The sequence below is a fragment of the Daphnia carinata genome, chromosome 10 (assembly GCF_022539665.2).
Source record: "Daphnia carinata strain CSIRO-1 chromosome 10, CSIRO_AGI_Dcar_HiC_V3, whole genome shotgun sequence".
Lineage (NCBI taxonomy): Eukaryota > Metazoa > Arthropoda > Branchiopoda > Diplostraca > Daphniidae > Daphnia > Daphnia carinata.
Window position 1 is genome coordinate 6586938 of NC_081340.1, and position 11943 is coordinate 6598880.

General features: G+C 40.5%; 2 protein-coding genes and 1 pseudogene across 2 annotated transcripts in view; all 3 read left to right on the top strand.

Moving 5' to 3' along the window:
• LOC130701540 (dual specificity calcium/calmodulin-dependent 3',5'-cyclic nucleotide phosphodiesterase 1-like) overlaps nt 1–6389 on the top strand; it is a 28275-nt gene extending 21886 nt beyond the window's left edge. Inside the window, exons 6-15 of the mRNA XM_057523521.2 lie at nt 282–587; nt 3191–3440; nt 3557–3673; nt 4441–4581; nt 4724–4893; nt 4982–5143; nt 5417–5619; nt 5682–5822; nt 5895–6041; nt 6120–6389. Of these exons, the coding sequence (XP_057379504.1) occupies nt 282–587; nt 3191–3440; nt 3557–3673; nt 4441–4581; nt 4724–4893; nt 4982–5143; nt 5417–5619; nt 5682–5822; nt 5895–6041; nt 6120–6166 (1684 nt within the window). The 3' untranslated portion in view covers nt 6167–6389. The remainder of the gene's footprint in view (nt 1–281; nt 588–3190; nt 3441–3556; nt 3674–4440; nt 4582–4723; nt 4894–4981; nt 5144–5416; nt 5620–5681; nt 5823–5894; nt 6042–6119) is intronic.
• A 798-nt stretch (nt 6390–7187) lies between these two features.
• On the top strand, nt 7188–8805 carry LOC130701517 (mRNA export factor-like). Its single transcript, XM_057523497.2, has 5 exons — nt 7188–7302; nt 7457–7761; nt 7824–7901; nt 7961–8347; nt 8443–8805. The coding sequence occupies exons 2-5, from the start codon at nt 7480–7482 to the stop codon at nt 8788–8790; spliced, it is 1095 nt and encodes a 364-aa protein (XP_057379480.1). The 5' UTR covers nt 7188–7302; nt 7457–7479; the 3' UTR covers nt 8791–8805.
• Nucleotides 8806–9110: 305 nt separating this feature from the next.
• Nucleotides 9111–10803, top strand: LOC130701516 (protein Rae1-like; annotated as a pseudogene).
• The last annotated feature ends 1140 nt before the right edge of the window (nt 10804–11943 follow it).

An 11943-nucleotide genomic window follows, 5' to 3' on the forward strand; every position in this document is an offset into this window, starting at 1 on the left:
ATTTCTCACTTATATCTTTCTCTTCTTTGATCCATCCCCTGCTCCTTTTTTTTTTTTTCGCCTAAAACAAATTCCAACGTCCTTTGGCTGCTGTGTCCCGTCCTGATGGTCTTTGTCCTCTTTTGTCCAATTTCTTTTTCGTCATTTTCTCTCTTGTTTAACTTCCGCTGATGTCGGATGTTTTTCTAAATCTCGGGTGATGGTTTCCCTTCAAAACCTTCTGTTTTTTTCCCCTTGTTACAACATTTGGCCTAATCCCCATCTTCCCCGATAAACCTCAGTCCCGACTGCGAAGACGATGTCGGCGACGAGGAGGCTTTGTGGCCAGATACGAATGACACAAGTTCGCCAGCACCACTCACCAACAACACCCCTCCTCACTTGTTATTACCTCGTTTGGCAAACCCCTGTCGTTCACGGGCGTCTCGAGTTGGGCTCAGACCGGCCGTCACGTCTCTTACCACTTGTTCTTCTCCTACTCGTTCTTGTTCGTCCACCGCTACTACCCCAACAGCATCTACCACTGCTACTACCACCGCTACTTCTTCAAAGACGTCTGTTCGTCGTCCTACACTTTTCAAGAAAAGGTGACATCTTTCTATCTCTCTATCTGTCTCTATTCGTTTGTTTTCATTCTTATTCCACGTGTTGTTGTTTTTTTGTTTTTTTTTTTTAATGCATTTTTTCCGAGTTTTGGGCAGGGGTTTTCGGTTAGGTCACAGACACCCACCAGCGACATTAACATAATCGCTGGGATTCGTTTCTATATTTTTATGCATTTTTTTTTTCCAGCTTTTCTTTTTTATTGTTATGGCATGTCTTTGTGTGTGCGTCTTTTTGCGCTATGCCCTTCGTCATTCGTCTGAAATGCCGGAATGGCCAGAGCAGAAAAAGAAAAAAATAATCGAAAAAAACTCTCCGTTAACAAGAAATGTCCTCCTAGCCTCAGCGTAGATCATCGCCGTACGTTACACAGCCATCAGTTACGCCACAACATTGAACGATGAAGCTCCCACATAGTCAGCTATCTATTTTTTTTCTTTTTACTAGTTCCCCCTTGTGAACGTAAAACCAGCACTTCCTTATCCAGCACTTGATGCAGAAGCCAGTCGGGGACTCTCGCGATTGATGTACCCAACTGTATCTATTATCAAAGGTGATGAAAGAAGTGCTGGTATGTCGCGTGTGCCAGCGTCGAAAATCAAGAGCTGCGCACACCTATCGAGTTAAGTTCTTTTGATCCCGCCATGGATTGTGTAACACGTCCGAGATGATGGTTGTGAGCACGCGGAATATCAAGGGATTTTTACGATCTTTCAGCAAATAGATCAGAATGTAGAATAGCGTCGTATTCTTTCATTTCTTTAAATGGCGAAAACAAAAATGCGCTCAGTGAAAAACATCCGCACGGAAATCGTGGAAAGAGAATCTGTTGATGAAGAGATAGGAAGACGAAGAAAAGGGAAGAGGAATCGAACCAATTCAGAAAGCTGCTTCAGGGAAATGTGATTTTTCTTGCGCTTTCGACCCTTCTAAAAAGCTTATATTCTTTTTGGCAATCTAATAAAAGAAGCAAGAGTTGGCGCCTGGCTGCGACGAAACGCAATTCGCACGGCTGTGGCATGCTGGCCAGATTTCCGTTCTTTGATTGCCCTTCTCCTTTTGGGAATATCATGAAAATGAAAGAGCAACAAACAACGAACAATCTTGAACGAAGGAAGAAAAAGAAGCGCGTTGTATTTATCGATTATTGATTTGAAGGAGAGAGAGTCAGGCTGAAAAAGAATGGAACAGTAACGATGTCCATCCAATGACGGTGGGTATATATATATATATACACACACACACACACACACAGTGTTGTGTGTATGGTTTCCTATCAGCATTTGGCCTTCTGTGTGTCTTGAGTGAAATGTGGTTTGTTGCTGTTGGACGTCGTAACGTTACGCGTCCATAGCGTTGCCGTGCGTTCAGCTGTTACTTGCAATCCGATCCAACTGACCGAACGAGGGATACGACATACGGACTGTCAGGCTTCGTTGGGACCAACTGGCCGTCCTGATTTTTTTTTTTTTTTTTAAATAGCATTGACTGCTTGTTTAGAAAAGAGAAACCTTTTTTTTTTATTGTTTGTTGTGTAAGAGTCACTCATCGGGACTAACGTGATCGCTACTCAAGTAGAGTGACGTAAGATGATTGCTTGTCCGCATCGAACGGAGGAAGATGTGTCAAATTCAGACATGTTGGTTATAATGGCGTAGTGTTATTATGTTAGTCGTTTGATTGCCTGCAGTGAGTTGAATTGAAACATTTTTCTTCTCTTAAATACGCATTTGGTTGCAATTTATGTTGGAACACTCGAATTGATGATGAGATGGAGATGTAGGGAAATTGCTGGTCCTGAAGCTTCGGCGAAAAGCCATTTATTGAAGCGGGAATGCCGAGAAAGATGAAAGACAAGGCAGGCATATAGAAATCCAAAGTTTCAATAGAACGAAAAGGCCTATTTACAGTTTTCGGCCGGAGCTATAAACTTGGCAGAACTGCGCACAGCGTTGGCCACCAACCATACAGACAGACTCCAATTCATCTTGTTTGCCCAGGGTCTTTTAGCTTTTGCCTTTTTTTTTTATTATTTCCGTACACATGGAACTGCTACCGCCATCACTCCGTCTCTCTCTCTCTCTCTCTCTCTCTCTCTTCATCACTGAGCAAACAACAGAAAAAATAAAATAAAAGAGGCAGAGACGAATAGGATGTCTAGTTAATGCGGATGCGAAAATGTCGACGTTCCGCCATGTTTCTCCTCCGTCGATTTGCGCTCGAAATCTTTTGACTAGTGCGGAAGACATTGGAAAAACGTCCGAATTGAATTGGCCTCCATCAGAGATGACGGCCTTTGATGAAAAGGCTCATCTTTCTTACGCACGATTCCGGAATTTGTTTTTGTTTGGACATTTTTGAAAAGACAATGGAAGACAAAATAATTTCGTCATTCCATATAGAGCTTTAGCGCGCCTCTTCCTGCTTCCGCTTGGCAAAACAGATAGCTGCTCGATTTGATTTGCAAGTCTAGTTCGGCTAGTAAATTATGTCGAGTAGGAAGGCAGGACGGGATACGTTAAACGGGGACGGAAATTTATTTTCATTTTATTTTGCCCACCCTTTTGGCTTACTCTCTCGAATGCAGACGGTCGCCGGACGATGATGACGATTTGTCGGAAGTCAGGGCTGATGCGGTGCCGCCGGAAGTGCGAGCCTGGCTGGCGTCGACCTTTACGCGCCAGATCAGCAGTCACCGTAAACCGGGCGAGGAGAAGCCGAAATTCCGTTCGGTGGCGCAAGCCATTCGGGCCGGCATCCTAGTGGAGCGCATCTATCGACGCATGTCCTCCTCCTCATTTTTGCAATTCCCGGCCGAAGTGGCGCGTAATTTAAAGGTAAGATCAACATTCAGCTGTCTTTAAAGGTCGTGATTATCTCGTCATTCTGTTTCACGTTATCATTCGGACGTTGCCTTCTTGCATGTTCCGTCTTCCTTTGTCCCGTTGGCCAGCTAATTGACGAGTGGAATTTCGACGTTTTCGCCTTGAGCGACGCTTCGGCGGGTTCTCCACTTCGCTATCTCGGCATCGATTTGCTGAATCGCTATGGCGTCATCCACAAATTCAAGGTAGACTTTTTTCATTTTTTACGCGTTGCAAATAAAAGAACGTGTTCCAGCTATAATGAGGAATGCCTCGCAGCGCGGCTTGTCTCCTAGTTATTGGACTCGTATTTGCTTGTTGACATGCACTACCTCTAAGAACATCTTTTGCTTTCATTCTTTGAGGGCTATGTCGAAGCTCTTTACCGTCCTAGAGAAATGAAATCTCCGAAATGACATCTAGGAACACCTGATGGGGCGGGCAATCTCGCGTTTCCCCTTTCTATTTTCACTGCGCTGTATATAATATATATATATATATGCATCGGAACTGACTTGTGCAATTTCACAGGGAAAACTAATTAGCCAGCATGTCAAGCTCACGTTCTCTCCGTGCGTTGCCCTTGTATCCCTAACGTTTTTGTTGGGTACTGCTCATAATACGTCCACGATTCGCCTTCGCTAATAGTTTTGTGTTTCCTCGTTAATTAAGCAAGAGCGTCTAACAATTTTTTGTTTTCTTCCTTTTTTCTTTTTAAAATAAAAAAAAAAAGACTACGACGAAATTGCGATGTAGACATTATTTGACAAGTCATTTGTAAAACTCGCTGAAGCGCCACTGCTCTACTAACGTTTGATTTCAAGTCCTGGCTGTATATATATATAAAAAAAGGGTTCATAATCTCTTTGATCTTGTCTAACTTTTTATATTTGCTTTAATCTATTTGTTTTTTTTTTTTGTTTTTCTTTTCTTATTTTCTTCGGTCGTGGGGTGGAAACATTCGGAATACAAGATTCCAAGCAGCACGTTGGAAGCGTTTCTCAACCAAACGGAGGCCGGCTATTGCAAACATCGCAATCTATATCACAACAATACGCATGCGGCTGACGTAGCCCAAACGCTTCACTACGTCCTCTATCAAACTGGATTGATGGTATGGCTATGGTTATGATCCCATTACTTACCCCCTCGAAAAGGGGGCATAATCTTCTTTCATTTATTTTAAGATAGACGTATTTAGAAAGACAAAGGACTCTTAGGGCTCTTAGGACTCTTTTTTTTTTTTTTTTTAACAGAACTGGCTGACCGATTTGGAGATCTTTGCCGCCATTCTGGCCGCCATCATACACGACTTTGAGCATACGGGAACGACCAATAGCTTCCACGTCATGTCCGGCTCGGAGACGGCTTTGCTCTACAACGATCGGGCCGTTCAGGAGAACCACCACATCAGCGCCGCGTTCAGGTCAGATCTTTAAGAAGACGAATAAAATCGATACGATCAAAAATTAATGTTTGATTTTGTTTGCTTTCGGCCACAACGCGATAACTAGGTTGATGCGAGAAGAGGATTGCAACATCTTGATCAACCTTTCGCGCGAAGAGTTTCGTGAATTCCGATCGCTGGTCATAGACATGGTCTTGGCTACGGACATGTCGTGCCATTTCCAGCAGATAAAAGCAGCCAAAGCCCTGCTCACCGTTCCCGAGCTCAGGCAAGATATTGTATATTTAATGTCGCATAGTTATTTGTGCATCCACGTCGATCAATTGCTGCATGGTACTAGCGAGGCAGGCCTTTTTGTAGGGGGTTCCTTGTGCAACGCATACACAATTCATTGGTCCACTGACTTGATCTGCAAGATAGGGTGTCTACAAGCACTTTAGTTTGTGCCACACTAACTTGCCCATTGCCTTTGAATAAAGCATGATTGAATTTCTGGTCTTATTTATAATGTCGATCGACCGTTCTTTTATACCGTCTTCAGTGTGGACAAGTCGAAAATTCTGTCGCTCGTGCTTCACTGCTGCGACGTAGCCCACCCCAGCAAACCTTGGCCGTTGCACCGACACTGGACAGACTTGCTCCTAGAAGAGTTCTTCCGGCAGGGCGACAATGAAAAGGAGCTTGGACTACCTTACAGCCCGCTCTGTGATAGAAACAATACTTTAGTTGCTGAATCGCAAATCGGTATGCTCATCGAATTCATTTTTTTAAAGAGGGCTTACGAAAAGAATTTTCCAAATCAACAGGTTTCATAGAATTCATTGTTGAGCCAACAATGGCCGTCATGGGTGATTTATTGGACAAAATTTTGATACCTATACGACCACAATCAGCCCCGATCCGGAACGATCACCGAGACTCGATTTCCGAAGAAAAATGCGATGCAGGTGTGTGACTAAACAGACGACATGATCGTTCATACACAATAATGTGCTATTTGATTTTCACTTTTGTGCAAGGGGGCGAAGTGGTCACTGTGCCAACCACACCGGAGAAAAACAAAAAAGATGGTACCAATTCCAAAATATCCGGTGAGAAAATTATACGGCCTTGGGATCTTTATTTGGAGGAGAACAAAGGCAAATGGAAAGAGCTGAGCGTTAAAGGTGACTAAGTATTCACACACATTTTATTTGCATTTCTCACTAAAGGATTTTGTTCGCAATCATTTTGTGCCTTCTTAGATCAACAAAGACGGCAGGAAGAAGCCAAACTGAAAGCTGAAGATTAAAAAAGAACATTTCACACTAGTCAAGAAAATTCGAATTCGAATGTTTTACAAATTAGATAAGGTTCTCCTCCTGAGAAAGACAAAAATGAAAAAAAAAAACTAATTTAAACTAAACTAAAACTATACCTCGACACACCAGAAATTAACTAATAGTACTTCGTACATCATTTCTAGGACCTGGATGACTGCGTTTTTCATTAACCGTCCGCATCTACCAACGTCTGCTTTTCGAGGAAAACAAGACATTACGCTTATCGATGTTCGTAGGTGACACATTTTTGTCTCGTGTTCCCCTACCATCAAAAAAAAGAAGAGTTAAACGTTTTCTTTCACAACATACCGTGATGATAGGGAAACAGATGTTTGAAAACATTCGTAAAGGGATTGTACCGTATCTACTTATGAAAACATCCTTTTGTCTCTTTGTAATTTTCGATTTGATATCATTTCCGGCGAATCATGTATCATCATCTTTGAATTTTCCTAATTCTTCTGATTATTCTATGGTTTTATGATTAATATTTTCTACCCTTTTTTGTCTCATCAAGGATTGTCAGGCAATTTTGTCACGTCAATACATAAAATAAACAATGAAGGTTGGTTGCACTGTTAATTGTAGCCAATTCATTTAATTTCGAGAAACATAATAAGATTGCTTCTCTGCGATATTATATATTCTTTATAATGTTGTCATCTCCTGAGCAACAACTGTTGTTCTTTTGTTACTAGAATCTACCGACTGTAACACTGCACTTTGCAACATTCTTTGTCTAGATTCCTTCACGTTGAATTTGAGCAATATTTGGATCATACAAGCATCGCACTTTGTTTTCAGTAGCATATTAGCTTTCCAACGTAGTATAATCATTTTAAGACGCTGAAATTCGAAAAGGAATACTTTCTTTTGGAGAGTATATGCTGAAAAGATGGCATTCTGCTTGCCGCCTTGAACGTTGTTTCTAATTTTCAAAATATTACGTTAACTGCCGCTAGGTGTCTTCGTTACCCGCCGTTCACCGAATTTTAGCAGCCGGCATTCCGCAGTGTAGTATATCGAGCTTCTTTCACAAACGGTTTAAGTGCAACTTTCACAAATCTTTTACCTAATTTCTATAACAATTGTTTATTGCGAACAAGTAAGTATAATTTACAGACATTAGTTCGGCACCGCATTGCGAATATGTCAGAATTAGAGATGAAGTGTTGCTCTGTGTCGACAAACAACCAGCTCATCACGGCTTTTACCTTTCCACTCAAGAACTTTCGTATCATTAACCAATTGTATTTTAGGTATCTGAAAATAGTCAGCCAAAATGTTTGGTTCTACGGGATTTGGAGGAAATAGCTTTATGGGTTCCAATGTAGTTACAGCTCCAACCAACCATAATCCGATGAAGGATTTTGAAGTAGTTTCCCCTCCGGATGAGTCCATTTCTTGCCTAGAGTTCAGCCCAGCTTCAATTCCTCAAAACTTCTTGATTGCTGGTAGCTGGGACAACCATGTTAGATGCTGGGAAATTGATCAAACTGGCAAGTCCATTCCAAAATCACAAGAAACGATGCAGGGACCTGTTCTTGATGTGGCTTGGAGTGATGCAAGTTTGACAGATAAATACCATCTTTGTTTGGTTTGCCTTAATATTTCAAGTTTCTTCAGGATGGAAGTAAAGTATTCATGGCTGGATGCGACAAAATGGCCAAATGTTGGGACTTGAATTCAAACCAATCAATTCAGGTAATTCAGTTCAACAAATTCTTTCTCTTGTATCTATATTACAGTATTTTTACTTTTAGGTTGCAGCCCATGAAGCCCCAATTAAAACCTGTCACTGGATCAAATCACACAACTATTCCTGCCTAATGACTGGTTCTTGGGACAAAACACTCAAGTTTTGGGACTTGCGCCAACAGCAACCCATACTCACGTTGAACTTGCCTGAACGCTGTTACTGTGCTGATGTAGAATATCCTGTTGCTGTTGTGTCAACAGCGGCTCGCCACTTGCTTGTCTACCAATTAGAAAACAGCCCACAAGAATTCAAAAGAATTGATTCACCATTGAAGTATCAACACCGCTGTGTCTCCATCTTTAAGGACAAAAAGGGCATGCCATCTGGATTTGCCCTTGGAAGCATTGAAGGAAGAGTTGCTATTCAGTATATAACACCTAGCAATCCAAAGGTACAGAAACACTTGTTAATTGTCGATTTCTTTCTGATAAAATTTTTTAATATGAGCATTTGATATACATTTGGTTTGATTTTCTTTTCTCATAGGATAATTTCACATTCAAGTGCCATCGCTCTAATGGAACTAACCAGCAGTATCAAGACATTTATGCTGTCAATGATATCAAGTTTCATCCAGTTCATGGTACCTTGGCCACTGCTGGCTCTGATGGAAGATTTTCTTTCTGGGACAAGGATTCGCGGACAAAGTTGAAAACTTCAGAACAACTGGAACAATCCATTACTGCTTGTTGTTTCAACAGAGATGGCCAAATCTTTGCTTATGCAGTTAGCTATGATTGGTCTAAAGGACATGAGTTTAACAACCCACAAAAAAAGAACTACATCTTCTTACATTCTTGTTATGAAGAAATGAAACCTCGTCAGAAGTCCTAATTTTCTTGTTTCATGTCCTTTTCTTGTTTTGTATTTTTACTTGAATACATAGATTCAACAAAAAACGTGTTTGTTGAGTCAACAAATTACTCCTAGAAAATATTTTTAAAAAATTATCCTATATATTGGAAAAATGTTAATAACAAAATGAAAAATTTATTGATCAACATAAATCTAAGTAACAATTCAGTTAACATTCAAATTAATTTTTTAGAGTTGCTGAAAAGATGGCATTCTGCTTGGTGCCTTGAACGTTGTTTCTAATTTTCAAAATATGCATTAAATGCCGCTAAATGTCTCCCTTTCCCGCCGTTAGCCGAATTTTAGCAGCCGGCATTCCGCAGTGTAGTGTATCGAGCTTCCTTAACAAATGGTTTAAGTGCAACGTTCACAAATCTTTTACCTAATTTCTATAACAATTGTTTATTGCGAACAAGTAAGTATAATTTACAGACATTAGTTCGGCACCGCATTGTGAATATGTCAGAATTAGAGATGAAGTGTTGCTCTGTGTCGACAAACAACCAGCTCATCACGGCTTTTACCTCCCCCCAAAAAACTTCCGTATCATTAATCAATTGTATTTTAGTTATCTGAAAAATAGTCAGCCAAAATGTTTGGTTCTACGGAATTTGGAGGAAGTATCTTTATGGGTTCCAATGTAGTTACAGCTCCAATCAACCATAATCCAATGGAGGATTTTGAAGTAGTTTCCCCTCCAGATGATTCCGTTTCTTGCCTAGAGTTCAGCCCAGCTTCAATTCCTCAAAACTTCTTGATTGCTGGAAGCTGGGACAACCATGTTAGATGCTGGGAAATTGATCAAACTGGCAAGTCCATACCAAAATCACAAGAAACGATGCAGGGACCTGTTCTTGATGTGGCTTGGAGTGATGCAAGTTTGACAGACAAATAGCATGTTTGTTTGGTTTTGCCTTAATATTTCAAGTTTCTTCAGGATGGAAGTAAAGTATTCATGGCTGGATGCGACAAAATGGCCAAATGTTGGGACTTGAATTCAAACCAATCAGTTCAGGTAATTCAGTTTACTAATTCTTTCTCTTGTATATATATTACAGTATTTTTACTTCTAGGTTGCAGCGCATGATGATGCACCAATAAAAATATGCCATTGGATCAAATCACACAACTATTCGTGCCTCATGACTGGATCTTTTGATAAACACACTTAAGTTTTGGGACCTGCGGCAACAGTCACCCATGCTTACAATTAACGTGCCTGAACGCTGCTTCTACGCTGATGTAGAATATCCTGTTGCTGTTGTGTCAACAGCGGCTCGCCACTTGCTTGTCTATCAACTTGAAAATGGTCCAATCGAAGCCAAGAGGATTGAATCCCCACTGAAATACCAAAACCGCTGTGTCTCCATCTTCAAGGATAAAAAGGGAATGCCAACTGGGTTTGCTCTGGGAGGTATTGAAGGGAAAGTTGCCATTCAGTATATAACACCTAGCAATCCAAAGGTACAGAAGCACTTGTTAATTGTTGATTTCTTCTGATAAAATTTTTTAATATGAGGATTTGATATACATTTGGATTGATTTTCTTTTCTCATAGGATAACTTCACATTCAAATGTCATCGTTCAAATGGGACAAATCAACAGTACCAAGATATTTACGCTGTCAATGATATCAAATTTCATCCTGTCCATGGTACATTGGCAACTGCTGGGTCTGATGGAAGGTTTTCTTTTTGGGACAAGGACTCTAGAACTAAGTTGAAAACTTCAGAGCAAATGGAGCAGTCAATCACAGCTTGTTGTTTTAACCATGATGGTCAAATATTTGCTTATGCTGTTGGCTATGATTGGTCTAAAGGGTATGAATATAGTGACCCTCAGAAAAAGAATTACATCTTCCTACATTCATGTTAAAAAGAAATGAAACCTCGCCAAAAGTCATAATTGTTTGTTTTATGCCCGTTCCTTGTTTTGTATTTTATACTGACTACAGATATTTAACAAAACGTGTTTGTTGAGTCAACAAATTACTCCTAGAAAAGGCTTTTTAAAAATTATCCTATATATTGGGCAAATATAAAAAAAAAATTTTGAAGTTTATTAATAAACATAAATTTTAATTAACAATTCAGTTAAAATTCTAATTAAGTTTGTAAAGTTTATTTAAATTAGAAGACAACATTCTGGCAAGACAGGGGTTCTTCTCCAAGCACGTGTAGTCTTGGCGAGCTCTCTTGGCGCATGGCTGGGCGGTTTTTGAGCTTTCTCGAAACAAAGTGCAATGGAAATCGCAGAGTAACACATACACAGTTTAATTTTTGGTTTGGAAGTTAACAAAAGTGATTTATCATTGACTGTTTGAAACATTACGAGGTTCTATTTTTTTCAGCTGAGTGGGAGGATCAGTTATTCGACCGCATGTGTGATTCCTGCTCAGGGCAAGTGTTGTGAAAAAAAATGTTTAACCCACGTCGCCAAAGTGCTGGTAAGTTCTCCATAATTATTTTATGTTATCAATTGTTCTCCGTCCTAACCTGGATACAGCTCATTTTAAATTTTTTAAATCTATCGTGTCGTTTGCTAAAAATCGGCTTAAGAACGACAATTTCGTTCATTAGCGTCAACAGCCTGTTTTGAGAGCTCCTCACACGGTATATAAGGCCTGAGCGCGCTTCCATCTACCGGAAGCGTAAGTTGTTAGGACACTTCTGAACATTGATCGCTGTCATTCTTTGTAGGCTGATCTGCTCAGAGCCCACGTGTCTCTTCGTAAAACGCTCGCTCACTTGTACCTCACGTACAGCGTTGCCCTGTTCACTCAGGACGCACGTTGCTCGTGTATCTCTTCTGATTCGCGCAGACGCCTATTCTCAAGCTCACTGGGGTTTCCGGGGATAGGAATTAGCCATAACTACCGGTTGTAGTAAATGGTCGCCTCCAATTGTCACTGGACCTGTTCCGAGAACAGGTACCCGACTTTTTTGCGAATTTTTTTACGCATGTATTTTTTTTTTTGTTTAACTCCATGTAGATTGTCGGCCTTTTTTTTATTAAGCTGTAACACTTTCCATGATTTCTAGCTAGCTCAGACATTTGACTCGAAAAAATAAAATAAAAAGAGAAAGCTAATTAAGATCCGTCATGCAAAGATGCTTCTTTTCTTCCCGTTT

Coding starts and splice junctions, on each gene's coding strand:
- LOC130701517 (XM_057523497.2), top strand. CDS start 7,480: ATGTTTGGTTCTACGGGATTTGGAGGAAATAGCTTTATGGGTTCCAAT. Junction 7,902..7,960: donor ATTCAAACCAATCAATTCAG/GTAATTCAGTTC, acceptor TTTTACTTTTAG/GTTGCAGCCCATGAAGCCCC. Junction 8,348..8,442: donor TAACACCTAGCAATCCAAAG/GTACAGAAACAC, acceptor CTTTTCTCATAG/GATAATTTCACATTCAAGTG.